Here is a 19916-nt window from a genome sequence, read left to right as displayed (position 1 = left end):
ATCAATTTAAGTACATTTGGCTAAATAAATTGTAAATCAATACTTTCATCAATTCACAGATCGATCTAATTTTTAAAATGTTAATATAAATATTTTATATTGCCGTAACATAAAAATCAAGACGTAATAAGTTTCCTTATGTTGATACAAGTAGTCCGGACTTTATTTTTTAGCTTGTGAAAGAGAGAAATGGGATTTATCAACCACAAACTACAAACATCATTTATTTCTCTTTTTGACTCATTCAATTACTTGAATATATTAATTAATTTATTCAACAATTTATATTGACTGAACTTCAATGACTTTCGTAAATAAAAAAACTTCAATAAGACAGTTCATAATTCTTGAGCAAAGTTGATTCAACAATATGCATAATTATTGTAAACTCTTGAGTTCAATATCTATTGATAAAAAGAGGTTTAAATATGTTTTTGATCCCTGATAAATACATTTTTTTTGTTTATTCTTTGATAAATTTTTCTTTCAGATTGAGTCTCTAATATTTCAAAAATTTTACTTTAGATTTTTGTCATTAGTCTTTAATCGTTAACTACTTACGTAACTGTTAACCAACCACATGTGATGTCACGTGTGATTTTTCTCTGGTTGGGATTACACGTGAAATTAAAAAAAAAAAAACGACGTTATTTTCCCCTTTCTTCTTTCTCCTATCTGTCCTCAATGACACTCACAATTGAGCTCAAAAGCAGGGAGCAAGATCGTGAAATCATGTGAGTTCACAATTTGACTTGCAATCCTGACAACATAGGCTACGTGAGAAGATGTTGGCGGAGGAGAAGAAGGTCATTGAGGACAAATAAGAGAAAGAAGAAAGGGGCAAAACAAAGTCGTTTTGTACTTTTTTTATATTGAAAAACCTTTTTTCACGTGCAATTCTAGTCAAAGAAACATCACATGTTACACCACATGTGGCATGCCTGCGTGATCGATTAACGGTCACATAGGTAGTTAAGGATTATAAACTAACGACAAGGACCTAAGGTAAAAATTTTGAAATATTAAGGACTCAATTCAAAAAAAAATTATTAGGGACCAAATGCAAAAAATATGTATTTATTAGGGACCAAAAGTATATTTAACCCTAAAAAAATACACAAACTATTATGCTTAACACTTGTATGATGCAACAGACAAACAATCTCCGTCCCTCTAACTATAAGCACCACCAATAGAAATAAACCCTGACCACCAAGCACTATTGTTAACATGGACATTTTTCAATTATCGAAAAATGATTTTTGACGAAGTATTAAAAATTAGTTTTTTAATAGATTGTTTTAACTAAGTGTCAAAATATAGTATTTTGACTAATTATACACTAATAGAAGAAATGAAGATTTAGAAAGCATCAACGGTGAAAATTGAAGATACAAGTCATCAACGATAAAAAGTAAGGACAAAGTCATTAATGATAGAGATCGAAGACCAAAGTCATCGACGATGAAAATTTAGTGAAAGTTTGTAGAGGTTACGAGTAGTTATAATTTGTACTCTATAAATATAAAACTTATATGTTGTAATAAGAGAAGTTGATACACAATCACTTAATTCCTCAAAACACTAATATGTCTACCATTGAAATTGATAAAGGCCATTAATTTCTCACTTATATGAATTCATGTTTGTTTATTTTATTGCACATCTCTAAATTCTTTACTTTTCAATCTCTATTTCTTCTCAAAACTTTATTTTTTCATTTCCTATTTCTTATTATTATCGAAATTAGTTACAAACTAATTACTGAATCAAAAATACTTTTGTACAAAAGTTATTCTATTATCTCATGAATTACAACTTTATTATAATTCAAATGGACCTATTTATTTAAATTATAATCATAATTTGTATTAAATAATTAATATTTAATGAAAATAAGTGTTTATAAACAAATCTCTATTAAGTTGAAAACTAAGAACTTAATTGTTTGACTAAAAAAACTCATAATTGAAAATGTATTTTATGTATCAATTTTAAACATTTATTTATTAATAAAATCATTTAGTGAAAATTTTTGTACCATCTTAAAAATATTTTCAAGAAATAGATACAATTTTCCATGATTAACACCTGCATGCTATATCAAGATGGAATTTGGCTCCTATATAATTTATTTCTTACACCTTTAGATGTTGTATTTTGGCTATTTTTTAAATTTTCCTTCTTATCAAGAAGATAAAATAAAAGACAATATCTTTCTCTAATTTTTATTGTAAAAACGTCAAAGCATTTATCTGAATAGAATAAATCATGTCGTTTCTAAGAAAGAAGATTTATGGAAGATTTTATTACATTTTTAATAATGAATTATTGTGGATTAAAGTCAATGTCCAAAACTAATGAATTGATTTGCTGAGATCATATTATTAAGTGTGAAATTATATGGTTGTCCTGGGGTATGTACTATTTAATTGCTGAGACCAATATACGTTTCAAAATAATTTTCTCAACTGCCGAGATGATGTTACATTTTCGAAGATATGAATACAGATGAGGTTTGCTCTTCATAATTCGAAGGTCAGAGTCAGATGAAAAACAAAATCTTGGTTAGCTACAAACCTTTTTTTTTTTTTTGGTGAATTGGTTAGCTACGAACTTAACTCATAATATTTGCACATATCTATTAATAATTGTTTTTCTAATAATTCTAATTCCTCCAACTTCATCCCCTACTACTTTTATAGTAAGTTTTCAATTTATTTTATATTATTAAGATATTAAATACATTTATTTTGCATCCCATTCTTACCATAAAAATTTCATCCAATACTTCTATGTTAAATTTTATTTGATCCTTGTATTGAAGAAATGAAGTAAGTTTCATTCCCAACCTTATACTTTATTTGAATTTTGACCGAACCAAATTCATTACATTTCAGAAAATACAAAAAATAAAATCATTATCTCTAAAATATAGAGACTAAAATAAATCTTAAAAGACATCAAACACACTTTACCCAAAAGTTAATTACTATGCACAAATAGTAAAATAAGTTAAAATTTTAGCCTCGAAAACAAACAAATACTCATTATAAAATCATAAAAAAATTAACTTTTAAATAAAATATGTGAATTGTTATAAATCTCGTCTTTGATTTCTATTAATCAATTTTTTTTATATATAAAATCATATAAAAGGGAGGAAGCCAACACCATCTAGCTTTCCACACACAAATTCTTTTCAGCATGGGATCCCAAACACAGTCTCAACTTCATGTGGTGGACTTCACCGACGAAAACATGAAGCCTGGCACCGATGCATGGCTCTCAGCGTGCAGTGTTGTGAGGACTGAACTTGAGAACAATGGTTTTTTCATGGCACGCTATGATAAAGTTGGCAAAGAGCTATGCGACTCTGTTGTATTTGCAGTGGAAGAGTTTTTTGGTCTCCCAGTGGAGACAAAAGCGCAAAAGACTAGTGACAAACCTTTCCATGGCTACTTAGGGCAAGTCTCGTGGCTTCCCTTGTATGAATCTGTGGGCATTGATGATCCGTTGACCTTACAAGGGTGTCAAAAATTCGCCCACATAATGTGGCCGGAGGGGAATGGTCGTTTCTGGTAGGTTTCCTTTTTTAATTTGCACACATATATTTCATGTGTAAAATGATGATAATCCAAATCATTATCCTCTTTGTGTGTTTCATATTCTGTGTTCCTCTTATTAAAATTAGTAACAACTAACAAGACCTCAAGTTTCTGTTATTTAAGTCAATTATAAAATTAATTATTGATTCAAAATTTAATCACAATTAAAATGTTTTGTCCATCTCAAAAAATATATTATATATGAATCCATGACTAAAAATATAATATTATTTTGTTCTAATTAATGATTTTTTTAAAAAATACTTAACATATGTAAACTCTGCCTTTTCATCTCTTATTTTAATTTATTTTTTCTTATTATATCTCTCTTTATTTCTTATCACATCATTTATCACACCTATCAATTTTTATCTTTATTTATTTTTTAATCTCTTTCTTTTACCTATTTCTACTTATACACCTAAAGAAAATGAGAACGTTTATCATTTCTTTTGGGATTTCTTTTCTTGCCTCTTAATTATAGAAAAGTAAGATATATTGGCTAAAATAAATTAACAAATAGGAGAGAGAATATTATTTCTTTCAACGACATATATTATTTTCCTAGCTATATTTTGTTTATATATAATATGATTGTGAACAATTAATTGCTCATAGTAGAGGTTTAATTTTCCATATAGTGAAAGCATCAATGAGTATGCTAAGTTGTTAGGAGAATTAGACCATATGGCGAAGAGAATGGTGTTTGAGAGCTATGGTGTGGACATGCAACGATGCGATTCTTTCATAGAATCAAACGATTATCTACTTCGATGCATGAAGTATAGAACACCCCAGATGGATGAAAATGATTTGGGACTGCAACCTCACTCGGACTTGACCATCACATCCATTGTACATCAGCTGAATAATCTGAATGGCTTGGAAATCAAACTGAAGGATGGGGAATGGAAAGAGATTGATGCTTCACCTTCCTTGTTTGTGGTTATGGCAGGTGACGCATTCAATGTGAGTATATATACACACGACCCTAATTATAATTATCTATATATCACAATATCATATATTTTATGCATTTTAAAGAAATTGTAACTTTTGCCTCCATCTAGCTCAATTGAGGTTTGAATACTTAATCTAACACTGAAGTAATAATTGTATCTTATAAAAATTTGATTAATACACTTTAAATTATTGATTGATTTAAATTTTTGTTTTTTTATTTGTTCGTTAAATAAAATAATAGATCATTAGTGAACTAAGAAATTATATAACCAAATATAGTGGCGGCCGGAGATAAGATAATTTATTTGCAGTTGCCAAGCGTAAAGAATATCATAAAGTGGATAATTAAAGATAATTTTAAATATCGTTGTAATAATTAAGTATATAATATCAACTTTTTCGTTTAATTTAACTTTGATGCATTATATATATTTTTTCATGGCGTAGGTGTGGAGTAATGGCAGGATACGGCCATGTGAACACAGAGTGACGATGAATGGAAAGAAAAGCAGATACTCTATGGGACTGTTTTCTTTTGGTGGTAATAAGATGATGCGTATACCAGATGAGCTAGTTAACGATCAACATCCCTTGCGTTATAAACCAATATTCGATCATTATGAATACCTTCGTTTCTATGACAAAGAGAAAATCAAAGAGCCTTATTCTCGAATCCAAGCCTACTGTGGAATCTCATCCCTACAATAGTGTGTACGAAGAAGAAGGACATTAATGTTAACCGTGATGATCGAGTTGCTTTTGTGTGTATGAATTAATTGGTTGCTGCCTTAACACTAAATTCATATTAGATATGTATATGATTTTAAAATTTGACATATAGAGGAGTACTTAATTACTCATCAAATTATTGCAAGTCATTTTATACTCAGTCAGCAGAACTTTAAAAGTGACCGAGTTAAGAACTTGGTGGTACAAGAAGTGTCATTTAGGATAAACTTTTGGTTCATAGCTGCTTTTGAAGATGCTGAAGAGGAAAACACTTTGTCCAAAGTGAGTCAAGGTCACTTGATAATTTCCAGTGAGCCCATAAAATTATCTGAGTTCTGTCCATCCAGCTAGTAAAGCTGGGCTCACCAGATCTTGGTTATATGTAACAGAATGTATGTTGCCACTAGACTGTAACAGATGTCAAGTAAGCTTTAATTCATTCTTCTATCTTGCAACAAATGACCTACATAAGACTATATTTAACAAGCAAATTAATATAAGTAAATGTATTATATCATGTCATGTTTATTTGAGAATAGTGTTGAAATTTTTAACCTAATCCATAACATGAACAGTGCTGAACATTTCCTCTATTTTTTTGTTAATCTTAATCATTGTGTTAGTCATTTTCTTTCAGTTCTATTGATCTTCATCCATCGTTTCTAAACTGCATTTACAATATAAACATGACATTAAGTAGATTTTGTCAAACCATCTAAATCCACTAACTGATCCATGCACAAATTGACTATGCACCATGCTTATCTAGGAGCTTATTCCATGCAACTAATATAATAAGGAAGAACAGAACCATGCAAAACATAACCTAAGTAAATCTGTAACCAAAATAGAACCTAAGTAAAATTTCACTGTCAAAAAAAGGCCTACATTGTCGGAAACAACCAGAACCATGAACAACCAAAACAATGTTGAAAACATTGTTGAATCCAACCAAAACGTTGTAAGAAAACAACCAAAATAACTAGAACCATGAACAATTAGAACAACCAAAACAATTTCAAAAACACTATCGAATTCAACCAAAACACTGTTGAAAATAACCAAAATAACCAGAACCATGATTTCACTGTCGAAAAAAGTTGAGAGAAAAACTATATCGTGAGAGCGAGAGTGACAGTGACACCTACACCGTGAGCAAGAGTGAGACCGACAATGACAACACCGTGAGCGACACGCCAGTGGTTTCACCGTGAGCAAAGGGTGGTTTTAGTGCCACGAGAGTGAGAGTGACACTAGCGATAGTGGTTTTAGCACCCCGAGAGTGAGAGTGACACTGACAAAGGGTTTGTGAAGGAGACAAGTCATGAGAGAGACGAAGCGTGAAGGAGATGAGTGAACTGCTAAAAGTACAAAAATAATTATAAATAGAACAATACAACATCAGTTATATTAACATGAGTTGGTTAACATCGACTTTTCAAAGACCGATGTTAACCAACTCATGTTAACATCAGTTTTAAGAAAATCGATGTTTAACACACTCACATTAACATCGATTTTTTAAAGAACCGATGTTCACAAAGTTATGTTATTTACGATTATGCCACCACATTTTGATTTACATCATTTTTTTATAAAATCGATGTTATTCTAATAATGCTAAAAGTAAATTTTGTAATAATAAGAAGACAAACATTTATAAACAAGAAAAGTCTTCTCTAATCAGCCCATTCATTGCTGAAAACTACTAGAACTGGCAAGGTAGCATTATACTCACTCAGTCTCAAATATAAATATAAGAAGAAAAATATATTTTATTTGTCTTAAATATAAAAATATTTCAATTAATTTTATCTCATTTAATATTATTATCTCTAAAATAACATTTATTTAATTGAAATTTTAATTCCAATCACTTATTTTTATTTTTAATACCAAATTTCAATTAAGGATAAGTTGAAAAAAAATATTATTAGTTGAGATAAATATAGTTAACATAAAGGACTCATACCGTTTTTCACGAAAAATCCTCGTACCAAATAGTATAACTCTATCAATATTCCATATGCTCGTTAAATAATCTTATGTGTGTGTGTATATATATATATATATATATATATATATATATATATATATATATACACGTTAATTCTGTTAACATACTACAAGTCTACAACTTATATAATGTGTTGTTGCGTATGCACAAGAAGCATTTTTATTAGGATAGGAATATCCTTGGCTTGGCAAGGTTGCATTATAATGCGGAAACAGACATATATAAAAGAGACGAGGGATTTTTTCCTGCAATGAAAATGATCGATTTTGCTGTGAAACAATTTTGTTCCAAAATATGTAAGAGACGGGAGTGGTTGTAGAAGTTAAAAGTTGTCCGGCAGTAGGGGACCAATTGTACACATTAAGATAATCGCCTAAAATTGGGACCAGAAAATGAAACAAATTGTTGTTAATTAATTATATTTTAACATATTGCTGTCAAAATAAAACTAAAATATCTTATCCAAAAAAAATAAAACTAAAATATATCAATTGATCGATCAATAGCTATATACTTAACTAATAATCAATATTAATCGGTCTATGAATTATAGAGTACAAAAGAAGATAAAAGCTAGCTGCCCAGTTGTAGGGGACCTAATTATTTTTCCTACCAATTGATCAATAAGTATATATAGCAGTATGTAAATAATTATATAATAGTACATGACCTTATCAGGATATTGAAGAAAAATAGAAACAAAACGTTATAATTAATCTGATCTAGTAAACAAATAAAACCATAGCTAATGTCCAACATTTAATTTAATTTGAATATTTTATCTCTACGTTCATTTATTTTATTTAAAGCTTGTGTTTGGATGATGTAGGAATTGAGACTAACTATGAATCTTTTCTTTGTATTTTTTTTTATCTCTTCGTGTTCTACTTTAGTCCTTAATTAGTTAAAGAGAGGTCCATAGGATTATACTATTAAGCTATTGAATAACTTTAACATACAAACAAATTACTTTTATATCAATACAGCTTAAATTATAAAACCAACTTTAACACAAACAAAAAAACGTTCATACGTTTTTTCCCTTATCGGTCACGTATCCTTTTTCATTTTATGACATATATATTATAATTTTTTATACTAAACAAATCAATGTTTTTCTTTTTTAATGTTTGAATTAACATTTAATATATTACCATTATGTATTTGATATTTATAAACTAGATTTAATTATCTATCAGGTCTCTATAGTTGCAAAATATTTCATTTTAATTCTTATCGTTATCATTTTTTTACCCTTTTGGTCTTGTTGTGTGAAGTTGCCTAATACCGATTAACTAATTTTGGATTAAATGAGCCACAACATGTTGGTTTCAAACAGTGTTAATCAACACTTGATGATAAGGACCAAAAGACTAAAAAAAGTGTAACTATAGATACCAAAATAAATATTTTAAACTATAAGCTAAGACTAAAAAGAAAAGTTATTACAATTATAAATAAAAGTAAAAAAGATAAAAATTAAGACTAAAAAGAAAAGTTATTACAATTATAAATAAAAGAAAAAGATAAAAATTATGGACCTTAAGTGTAACATACTCATTCAATAATGGTCACCCATTATATATATAATAAGTTTATTAACTTTTAAAATAATTATCTTAAAATAACTCAAATAATAAATTATGATTAGATGATAATATAAAATTATTTTATATTATCAGTATGAACATTAAACTAAAAAATAATTAAAACTATAAATTTCAAAAACTTTTTTTTAGAAGGCTTACTATAAATATTTTACAAATGACTTATAATATTTTTGCCTCCCCTAAAAGTATTTTCTTGTTCCGTCCCTCTTGACATTATCCGAAAATTATGGTACTTTTATATTTCAAAACTTGTAATAAATGAGAATATATTTCTAGAAATGAGTTTTTTTCTGAAAGTATCGACCTCTTCTTTTGATCTATTATTACACATTTAGTCCTTTACTCTAAAGAAGCCTTTATAGAAGTTAGTAGTTTTCCTCTTCGGAATATCCTCATAAATACACTCATGGAAAAGGTGTTAACATTTAATATCTAACTGTATTTGAAACAAGATTATCTCAAAAGATGATGCCTAAACTAGAAAACCAACCATCATTATCCATTTGGTAAGAAAACGCCATGGATTATGTTTCTCTTCATCCTTATTAATGTTGGGCATGAAAAAAGAGCTAAATTTTTACTACCCAGTCTAATATACTTTTCTCGTAACTTTTGAAACCAATGCCCCTCTTCCTAGACCAGAATGTCTTCATACTACTTCAGTATAAAAATGTATTAAAAATATAAAATTACCATCATTGGTTGCCATATTCACATGTTGCTTATTTGACAAAATACATTGATATTACGTGCCTACAATATACTTCCAAATGCTCAACACTGAACAAAAAAAACAAGTACCTAGGTTTGAACATGGATCTTGTGGAAAAGTTGAAGCACAAAAATCTACTCTACATAAGGAGGGTCACAAAGATGGATTGTAAGAAAAAAAGTCCTATAATACAGAAATTTTAAATATTCACGGCAATGCAGCATAACCTAACAATACATCACGCAGGATACACGGTTATACCAGCAGCCATGTACCCCCATCTTCTTAGGCTGTAACAGTTTTTGTTTTAACCCCAATTTTCTTCCAAGACACACTAGGCATAATTTGTTTTGTGTCAACACGATCTTTGTACTGAACAGCAAAATTGAGCAGTGAATCAAGGAGAGAGTCTGAAAGAAAGTGTGGTCTCAGTCCCAGATCAACAAGTTTAGTGTTCTTGCAATTGTAGTAATGCTCTTCTGCCTCGACTCTCGGGTTAGGAACATTGATAGTTTTCACCTCAATGCCCAGCTTCTCACCCGCTTTTGTAACAAGGTTGGCAAGTTGATTCACTGAAAACTGCTCAGTGAATTGGTTGAAGACTCGGAACTCCCCAGGCTTTGCAGGGTTTGCGATGGCAAGCTCGACACATTGAACTGTATCTCTTATGTCAAGGAAGCCCCTAGTCTGAAATAAGTGTATTACAAACAAAAAAGTAGCATCAGAGAATTTCAAAAGTTTCTCCTGTAGACACACAGTTAGATCAATACAACCAATTTAGGAAGAGAAGTATAAGAAAATAGAGCAACAGAAGAATCAAATTGCGCTGTTGGAATCTCAATGGAACGAGGTGCACAAGGCAATGAGATAAAACATTTAACACTGTAGGGGCCAATATCAGTTATTATTAATAAATCTCATATCTAGAGTGAGTTGCAACAGATACAACACGAGGTCACCAAGAATCAAAAAAGCAGGACTTGTTTAATATAGTTACTGTTAAGTTTCAAAGAAAAATGTGGGGATGCCTCAGAGAAGCTCCATCAATGCTCTTTGATTCTTCTCCCGTAGTCTAATAGACAATACACACAATAGACAGGACAATACACAATATAAACATGTCCTGATTGAAATATTACAAAATTTATGTCCTTGCCATAACAATCATCAAAAGTCATTCTTCTTATCAATAACAAATAAACAAAAGGATGGGTATGTTACCTGGCCTCCTTTACCATATACAGTAAGTGGATGACCAACAGCAGCCTGAACACAGAACCGATTCAATGCAGTTCCAAATATTCCATCGTAATCAAACCTGTTATACAGCTCTTCATGCATTGCAGTCTCATCTGTTCTGACCCCATATACAACTCCTTGGTTCAGATCAGTTGCTCGAATCCCCCAAGCTTTGCAAGTGAAAGCTATGTTATGTGAATCATGTACCTTGCTTAGATGGTAGAATGAGCTAGCTTGCTTGGGATATGGCAAAGTGTCTGTCCTTCCATTGTGAGTAATGGTAATATAGCCTTCCTCAATATCTATATTGGGTGTCCCATATTCACCCATGGTCCCAAGCTTCACCAGATGACATTGCTCTCTGAACTCTTTTATGGCAAAGAGCACATTCAGTGTCCCAATAACATTGTTTTGCTGGGTATACACAGCTCTTGACCGGTCTATCATAGAGTAGGGAGCAGACCGCTGTTCCCCAAAGTGGACAACAGCATCAGGCTCAAATGACTTGAAGGTTTCAGATAAGAACTCAAAATCACATATGTCACCGATGTAGAGCTCAATAGTTTTTCCAGTGAGAGATTTCCAACACTGAAGGCGATTCTGGATGGAAGAAATTGGTGTTAGAGAATCCAGTCCAAGCTGGTGATCAAAAAGGCGCCGAACAAGGCTGTCAACAATGGCAACCTCATAACCCTTGTTAGAAAGGTGGAGGGCAGTTGCCCAACCACAGTATCCATCTCCACCAATGACCATGACTCGCTGTTGTTTAAAAGGGTCGCTAGAGCTAGTTTGAACTGGGGTTCCCTGGCTAGTTGAAACTGCAGCAGCATGTACTACTAGAGAATCTTTTCTAGGCTTCTGTTCTTGCAAGAAAAGCCTTCTAAATGGAGATTTGGAATTATTGCAAGCAACCTTCATAGAAAACGGTGTTGAACATTTGTCAAAGGGTTTTAAGTAAGGTTTATTTCTAGAGCAGACAGTCAAGGAGCAAGAAGAGGATAGCAATTGAGCCATCTCGATCAAAGGATCCTCTAACTACTTTAAGAACACTCCTGAAACAAGAATTAAAATCCTGTCACTTGCACATTGCTTCGATTAATAATAAAATACTAGATTCAAGGACCCCATCAATGTAATTTCCAACAATGTCAATCAAAAGCAAGTAACCAAGAGTAAAGACTTGTAATATCACAAGCATAAGCATTCTTCAACACAAAATAAATTTCACACATAAAAATCAACACAAGGACTATACCCAGTTAGAGAAATGGACGATAAGCACATATATGAATTATTTAAGTTGAGAAAGAGGCAGAAATACCAACTGACTAGGGTATCAAATCACCCTGAAGAGCTCAAATCACCCATATTTCATGACCTAAAAGAATTGGACACCATATTCCTGACCAGTGACCACTTCAATTTATCAATGTTTCACCAAAACACTCCCAAATCTCCTTGAACTTTTGAAAAAGTGGATAAAAATTATTGCTCTCAATTATGGTGAATTAAAATCAACAAAAAAGGAATTGAGAAATGAACATTAACGGATCATAATCACGTTAATTGAAAACGCAGAAATACCATCAGGGTGTTAGTATCAAATTAGTATGAAGGGAACTTCAAGTTACCACCTTTTCATGTCCTCAAGACACTAATCCATGCCCACTTGAAAATGTATAAAAATGGAACGCAAAATGACACCCCAAAGGCAAGAAAAATGGAAATTGCAAAAGATGGTAAGTGATTGATTAGATTACCTGGTGAAAACTCAAAAAAGGAAGAAGTCGCTGTAGAGTGAAGAGGAACTTCAAAGAGTGAAGTGGATTTGACTCTGATGCTGGTTCTAGATAAAGATAAACCCCTGCAAATGCAGTGTTTGGGTTTGAGAATCAAAAAGGGTGAAGAGGAATATCCTTTTCTTCTTCTTCTCTCTATCTAATCTCTACTCTCTACAGAGTCTCTAGCTATTGGGTTTATCCCGGCCCAATTGCAATATTATTATATATTTCAGACATGGCTTGAAAGTTATGGCGTCTTTGGATAAGTTTTATCCGTAAATACTTGTAGAAAACATGAAATATGTTTTGTGATAAATTAAAATCATTTTAAAAATACTAAGAAAAATTTTTTAATTAAAAAATAGTAATATGTCAGTTAATATTAATTATATAATTAAAATAATATCATAAATAAAATATACTCTAAATTAAAATACTATTTCATTCCTTCATTATACTTAACATCTTAAATTATTTTACATAAATTAAGAAAAATTAATAAATAAGTAAAAGATAACAAGAAGCTTATAAAATTAATCTTTTCATCATTAATTTATTTTTTGTTTTTCTAATTCATATCATCAATATTATAAAAAATATAAATAAAAAAATAATGTTACATTAAAAAACTAAATAATAATTATTTTTGAATAATTTTTTTCTTCTTAATACGTTATGATTATCATGTGATAGTGGGAGTGGTAAATTGCAGGCATTTGTAGGATCTTACGCAAAATCCCAAACAAAAATATTGGGAAGCTGTGTGCTCAAGATTTTACCAAAAAGAAAAAAAAGGACCTTGTGTTGTTGATCTAGTAAGTCTCGAACTATGTTTGGACTTTGAAGTGTGAAGTCACTAGTCAACTGAGTCAGGACTGAAGTTGAGAACACATTTTGTTGAAGACAAGGAAATGGCTGTTACAAGTTCCCTACAGTTGATCAAGGTGAGCAACTTCTTACTCTATGTTGTGGGCTCAGTTTGGTTACTATCTTTTTATGAACTAAATGCTTTTGCTGTTACGTAACATCTTCCTTTATTCTTTTTCATTACTACCTTCGTGTGCAACAGTCCATTATTCAGTTTCATGGTCATGGATCACCCAACACAAGGTTTCAGTTTTCAAATTTTGTGATATCTAGTGAAATTGTCCTCTTCTATCTAGTAAGGAAAATATCACTAGTAACCTGTGTCATTGTTCAAGTCATATCTATGTTTTGGCCCATGTCAATAGGATCAAACTTAAATTATGACTAATGATCGATTCTTAGCCAAAAAACACAACTCTTTTTCAGAGTAAAAACAGTCATTGTATATGTTGCATATCTATAATTGCTTATAAATTCAGTGTTCTACTCAAAACAAGCGAAGAAATTAGGTAGTCATCATGACTGTTCACTTTGTGGGTTAATTTTTGGATGTTCAAAAACAGGATAAGAAATCTTCACTGTAACAAGAGGAGCATAAATATGCAATACGGATTAGGCCATTCTAATGTGTTCCACATAAAAGATATTACATCATAACATGTAAAGACTGTCTATGGTATTTGTAATGCAAATCTTTCATACACAACATCCACCTGAGAACACCAAGAGAGATATGAATGGAACAAAAGGGGGGAAATATCCCTGTATTGAACTTTGTTGTTGCTGAATCATAAAACGTTATATATTCTAAGTTTCCTCCTAAGGGACTATCAAAAATATATGACACGGGACACAAAGTTTTCACAAGACAAAAAACTGCAGACATCCCAAAGGATTATGATCATATACATCTCCTTGTTGACCTGCACATTTAGAGGAAACAGTGAATCGGATTTCTCAAGATAGTATTATAATTATATAAATACAACTTGAGACTATTACTTAAAATGCATGAATGTTCTTATAAATAAATGATGCATATAGAATTCTTCCTCTTCTGTTGTCTCGATTAAAATTGATCATATGACAGGACAGGAGTATAGAAGTGGCTACTTGATATTTCTTAATGGATATGATTTCCCTTGACATTTTCTAATATTCAGTTTTCACACAGTTTGACAAGTTTTCTGTTTACTGTTGTTGAGAAGTTGCACATCACTTTACAGTACTGAAGAAAAGAGATGAAGGGTAAGTTCAAAAAGAAAAAAAAAATTGGAAATTCAACTTGAGGGTAATTTTCTACCTTTCAGCTTGAATTTATTTTGCATACAAAGCTATTCCACTCTTTGCCAGTTTGCCCAGTTTCAATTTTTTATGGTTGGCATGACTGTTTCAAAAGCTTCCACTAGCAGCTCCACTTTTCTTTTCCTAGCAGGGGTTAATTTGGAAACAACCTGTCGAAGTGCATAATCAAGCATCCATTCTTCGGTGCCTTTTCTTTCTTCCATGTCTTGATGCCTTAAGTTAACTTTTTCAGCTTCTGAATCAGGTTCTAGAGGTAGATATCTGGTCCCTCTTGGGTTGAATTTCCTTACTTTTTCCAATGACTTGATGAATCTCCTAAGCAGGATCACTTTTTTAAGATTGCTCCAGCTTCTAGACATTTTCTGGTTTGTTTTGTTTTGCTCCTTTGGTGCTGATTCTTCTTCTTGTTTTTGGATCATTCCATTCCCGGATTCCATCTTTTCTTCTTTTTGGTTCAGGTCTTCACTGTGCATTCTCTCAGTTCTGTCGGATTGTTTGGCGTTGTCAGAAATTGTGCTGTCTGTGAGTGATTCCTTGTCTGCTAAGTCATCCTGATCATCTGGAAGAATTGAATCAATTGCTTCTTCTACCATCTTGATGGCTTCAATCTGTTGGCGTGCAACTTCTGGATCAACTACAACGTGATCCTTGAATTGCATCTCTTGATCCTTCATAGGTGTATTTCCATAAGCATTAGAAGTTACTCCTGTTCTGATGTCATCCAACCCTGACTCTTTCTCGTCTGCCCCATCAATTAGTGACTCAGAGTTGTTTTCCGCCACATTTGATACCATGTGCTTATACACCAAGTACCACAATCCTGTGTTGCTTTGTTTCTCTACAGGGGTCTCAGGTTCTACAACCGCACTTGTAGGAGCTTCAGATTGTTCCTTTGTAGGGAACTCTTCAAGAGTCTCAATTCCCATATTAACATTTTCAATTTCTTCTTTTCTTTCAGCAGCTGCTTCATTTGCTGGTGCTCCTGAACCGATCAAATTAGATCTGAGTGATCTAACTAGACCTTCTAGGACTAAACTTTTGGACATGGAAAATTGTCGCCCATTGTCACCCTTCAGACTCTTGGTTTCAACGTCTCTTCCAGGTGACTCAGATTTCATATCTGGATTTTCTGTATTCACACTGGATAGCAAATCTTCTGGAACATCATTGACTATTTCATCGGTTGGAGCCTCCTCGTGACTGCTTCTTATAATTTCAACTGGCTCATTTAAGGAACTTGATGTGGTATCTTTGATCTCCCCTAGATAAATATTATCAGTGTCACTTGATATCTTCTCCCCATTACCATAACTGCCAGCTAAACTTTGCTTTCCAGTCAAGTCTTCTTCAGTAGCTCCAAATGCTGGCTTGTTCTTGACTGTCTCAGTTCCAGGATAGTCAAGACATCTTTCTTTGAGCATAGTAGGATTGTGCAGTTCTGGAATTGGATCATCACTATCATTATCTTCCATTTCCATACTACTATCATGAAAAAATGATGTTTCTTCCTCTCTATGATTTGAGGAATCATCAAGGGGTTGAACTGGATTTGCTTGAGGTTCCATCGTTGCAGAAAACCGTGGACTATTTTCAGCATCTTGAAATGGAAGAATTGTTTCAAAAGCTTTTACTAGAAGTGCCACCTTTTGTCTTTGAGCAGGTGCAAGTTTAGAAACAACCTTTTGAAGTGCATAGTCAAGCATCCATTCCTCAGCATTCTTCTTCTCTTCTGCTGTTTGGTGCTTGAGAAAAACTTTTTCCATTTCTAAGTTAGCATCGGAAGGAAAATGTCTTGGTCTTTGGGGGTTGATGTTTCTTACCTTCTCTAATGCTTTCACAAACCTTTTCAAGAGGATTAACTTCTTCAGATTGCTCCAGCTTTTTGGACCTCTTTGGTCAGGTTTGGTCCCCATCCTCTGTGCTCTTGGAGATTGTGTGGATGTTGAGGTATTCCTTTCTCTCTCAGCTTCACTCTTTTGTAAGTGTGCCTCATCTGAATCAATGCCTTCAGATTTGAATTGATCATCAGAAAAGAAGTCTTCAGGTTCTGGAAGAAGGATTTCATCAAATGCTTTCTGCACCAGCTCAATTGCATCCTTATTTTCATCATCCATGTCCTGGTCTGTATCGCAACCATCGCTACAAGATTTGTTCACTTCATTAGTTGCAAGGGAATCTTGATCTCTTCCTTCCTTGTCCTTCCCATCAAATTGCTGCTTATTTTCACCTGTGGTACTCAATACAGCATGCTTATACATCAACTGCCACATTTTGGCATATTTTTTATCTCTTTCCTTCATTCCACATGCCATATCAGTAGGCTCTTTCTGTACAGAACTCATCGTCAGTACTTCATAATCCGGCTCCATATTTTTGCTTGTGATTCCAGTGTTGGTTACTTCTCCATCCAATATCTCAGTATCAGGAGCAGAAAACTCGACTCCATCTGTTGATGTTGATTCCACACCTTCAGAAACTGTGGATGCTGGAGTGCCATGTGGCCTAATCCATAAGCCCCTTGCCATCTTTTTCTTGTTCTCAAAATGAGATCTGCCATCTTCACCATGGATAGTTTGAGTTTTCGGAGCGGCCTTCTTTGCATTACCAATCTGCTTTGATCTAGTAACAGGTTGACGATCCATTTTTGTTGGCTTTTGGCTCTTCAACGCACGCCTCCTCATTGACACAAAGCGCTTCAGTGGAGGCAGATTGGCGTGGCAGTGACCGTGAAGTGAGCAGTAAGAATATGGACAAACCTTCACAGCTGATACTCCTTGAGAGTCACTTCCCTCTTGAGGGAGATCAATGTGATCAGGAAAATGGGAATCCTTGAGAGCAGAAGAACAAGTGGCTCTATGCAAGCTTGTGTCTGGGGATTGAGACATCTGATGGCCACTCTCCATGGAAGAATTATTTGATTTGAAAGTAGGCATCTTTGTTAAGATCCTCACAGGCTTCAAGCTTAATCTTCTGGTCATGACTCTCTGGGGTTTGTTAGCAGCATCACTTGCACTTCTCCAATTCTGGTCATCACTTCCATAACTAGATTCATAAAACTTTCTGGTTGATTTTTGGCCCTTGACAGCTGCAAACCTGACTGATCTTGAGGACTTCAGTTTCCTCTTTGGTTCAGTCCTTCCAGATATCTTTCTAGTCAGACTTCTCTTCAGTTTCAAAGCAGTAGACATTCTTGTCAAAGTCTTCTTTGTGAATAGTATTCTTTCTGTATTCTGCCCAAAAGCAGCACTGTATTATTCTTATTCTTACTATTCTCCCAACAATTGAAATTATTCAAATCATTTTTACAAATTCAGAATCTTCAAAATCAGAAAACTTACCTGAAAACTATCCTTTGCATGAGAACTGCTGGTAGCCTTCATGTAATTAGGTGATGCATCTGCCATTTCAATTGGTGTTGGCCCCTCTAAACTTTTTGTATCAATGGAAAGAGGGTCATATTGGGGTCTCCCTCCTCTGGTGGATGATCTCTTGCTTGGCAATCTTACAAGCCTTATTGACCTCACTTTCTTCAGTTTCTTCTTGGATTCCAATCTTCCTCTATTTTCTGGTTGGCTGGAAACAGATTCAGCATAATCACTGTGGCTGCCTTCAATTTCAACCTTCATTCTGCAGAATCTGTACAATTCATGGAATCAAAATCATGCAGTGAAAATTTGTAAACACTATCAAAGAAAACAAATCAAGAAATGAGAAAAATAAAATAAGTCTTGCACCTGATTATGTGTTACAATTATGCTTCAGATTGTGAAATGGTCTTTTTTTTTTCTTACCATAAGAAAACTATGAGATAGAGAATCCAGTGTGGAATTTTCAGACAGTTGTCTTTGTTTTAAGAAGTTGTAACTAGACTAGATATTAATGTCAATATTAATATATTATTGAAATAACAGGCAAAAGAAAAAGAAAAAAAAAAGGTGGCTTTTGGCTTTTAAGTTTAGAATTGAACGTGTCAAAAGATTAAAAAGAATGTGAAATGGGACCTGGAGGTGCTTGACCAGTAGGTAGGAGAGGAAAGAGTGTATTGTGTAGAATTGACTTGGTCTTTGGTCAATTCAATTGGCTCGACGTGAAAACTACTCATTTGTATTTAGATTCTTCTGAAAACTGTTACTAACATTTTTTTAACACAGACACACTCATTTTATGGTTATTATGGGATGAAGAAATTCCTAGAGTTGATTGAATACCGGACTTACGCTTTAATTAATGTTTGTATAAAAAAAAATACTAAAAGTTGTGTTATAAGTATTATCTCACAGTCATGCCCTTTACTCGTCTCATGAGGTAGAGAAATTTTAATCTCCAATTATTGCATAAAAAAGGTGTACGGTAATATTTGTTTTCTTAACAAAATGTTAATGAACACCAGAAGAATGGTCCTTGTGTGAATTTACTCCTTTTTTTTAAATAATTGTTATTTTGGATTTTTTTTTCAAAATGTTTATTATAAAAAAATACTTTAATAAAAAAAATAATTGGTATACAATTTGTGTTATTAAGTATTCGTTAATTAAAATCTTAAGAGAAATATATAAATATACTAATTAAGTAATTATTACCATGTAAATTTTTTTTAAAATTACTTTTCTTTATGTGACGGTTGATATCCGGATATTAATAGTTGCCATAGATTAAGTATGAACTTGACTTTTCTATTATTTTTGTATGGTGACGGTTGATATATGGAGATTAATACTATATAATTTTTATGAAATAGGTCCACAATTAAATATTAATACAATTATTATATAATGTTATTTTGAATGGGCAACAAGAATAAGAAAGAGATAACAGAAAAGACAGATCATGAAATATGGTGTGTGAGAAACATAAAGTGTTTAGTTTAGTTAATCATTAGAATGGTGGGACCACCGATTTGCTCACACCAATCTGCACAATGCGATAATAACAAAGAAAGAATGTACTATGTAGGTATGTCCAAGTACACACACGATAATTGATATATTAAATTATTAATATAAAATTATTTAATATCTTATTTATATTAACTGATGTGATATTTATTTTTAAAATATATATGATGTTTTATTAATGTTTATTATT

The 19916-nt window shown here is 32.4% G+C and overlaps 3 protein-coding genes across 4 annotated transcripts; 1 reads left to right on the top strand and 2 right to left on the bottom strand.

Annotated features, from left to right (window-relative positions):
- The first annotated feature begins 2429 nt into the window (after positions 1–2429).
- On the top strand, positions 2430–5823 carry LOC100775440 (2-oxoglutarate-dependent dioxygenase AOP3). Of its 2 annotated transcripts, none has more exons than XM_041012531.1 (4): positions 2430–2567; positions 3160–3581; positions 4250–4577; positions 5019–5823. In XM_041012531.1, exons 1-4 carry the CDS (start codon positions 2550–2552, stop codon positions 5277–5279), a joined length of 1029 nt encoding a protein of 342 aa, XP_040868465.1. In that variant the 5' UTR covers positions 2430–2549; the 3' UTR covers positions 5280–5823. The 2 variants fall into 2 exon arrangements, with proteins under 2 accessions (XP_040868465.1, XP_025983007.2); XM_026127222.2 differs by having other exon boundaries at positions 2447–2538.
- A 3822-nt stretch (positions 5824–9645) lies between these two features.
- Positions 9646–12900, bottom strand: LOC100816616 (UDP-sulfoquinovose synthase, chloroplastic). Its single transcript, XM_003554094.5, has 3 exons — positions 12639–12900; positions 10861–11930; positions 9646–10326 (listed from the first exon to the last, which is right to left on the bottom strand). Exons 2-3 carry the CDS (start codon positions 11890–11892, stop codon positions 9925–9927), a joined length of 1434 nt encoding a protein of 477 aa, XP_003554142.1. The 5' UTR covers positions 11893–11930; positions 12639–12900; the 3' UTR covers positions 9646–9924.
- A 1238-nt stretch (positions 12901–14138) lies between these two features.
- LOC100820346 (calmodulin binding protein PICBP) lies at positions 14139–18829 on the bottom strand. Its single transcript, XM_041012525.1, has 4 exons — positions 18566–18829; positions 18170–18467; positions 14830–18061; positions 14139–14449 (listed from the first exon to the last, which is right to left on the bottom strand). The coding sequence occupies exons 2-3, from the start codon at positions 18455–18457 to the stop codon at positions 14891–14893; spliced, it is 3459 nt and encodes a 1152-aa protein (XP_040868459.1). The 5' UTR covers positions 18458–18467; positions 18566–18829; the 3' UTR covers positions 14139–14449; positions 14830–14890.
- Positions 18830–19916: the final 1087 nt, after the last annotated feature.

Source organism: Glycine max, chromosome 19 (genome assembly GCF_000004515.6).
Source record: "Glycine max cultivar Williams 82 chromosome 19, Glycine_max_v4.0, whole genome shotgun sequence".
Classification (NCBI taxonomy): domain Eukaryota; kingdom Viridiplantae; phylum Streptophyta; class Magnoliopsida; order Fabales; family Fabaceae; genus Glycine; species Glycine max.
The sequence above is the reverse complement of the archived record's forward strand: the minus strand, read 5'-3'. Positions and strand labels throughout refer to the sequence as shown.

Excerpts from the sequence above, each read along its gene's own strand:
- LOC100775440 (XM_026127222.2), top strand. The coding sequence starts at position 2,512 with ATGAGGTTTGCTCTTCATAATTCGAAG. Across the intron at positions 2,539-3,159 it reads TTGCTCTTCATAATTCGAAG|GGAGGAAGCCAACACCATCT; the intron begins GTCAGAGTCAGA and ends ATCATATAAAAG. Across the intron at positions 4,578-5,018 it reads TGGCAGGTGACGCATTCAAT|GTGTGGAGTAATGGCAGGAT; the intron begins GTGAGTATATAT and ends TTCATGGCGTAG.
- LOC100816616 (XM_003554094.5), bottom strand. The coding sequence starts at position 11,892 with ATGGCTCAATTGCTATCCTCTTCTTGCTCCTTGACTGTCTGCTCTAGA. Across the intron at positions 10,327-10,860 it reads TATATGGTAAAGGAGGCCAG|ACTAGGGGCTTCCTTGACAT; the intron begins GTAACATACCCA and ends CACTTATTTCAG.
- LOC100820346 (XM_041012525.1), bottom strand. The coding sequence starts at position 18,457 with ATGAAGGTTGAAATTGAAGGCAGCCACAGTGATTATGCTGAATCTGTT. Across the intron at positions 18,062-18,169 it reads ATGCAAAGGATAGTTTTCAG|AATACAGAAAGAATACTATT; the intron begins GTAAGTTTTCTG and ends GCTTTTGGGCAG.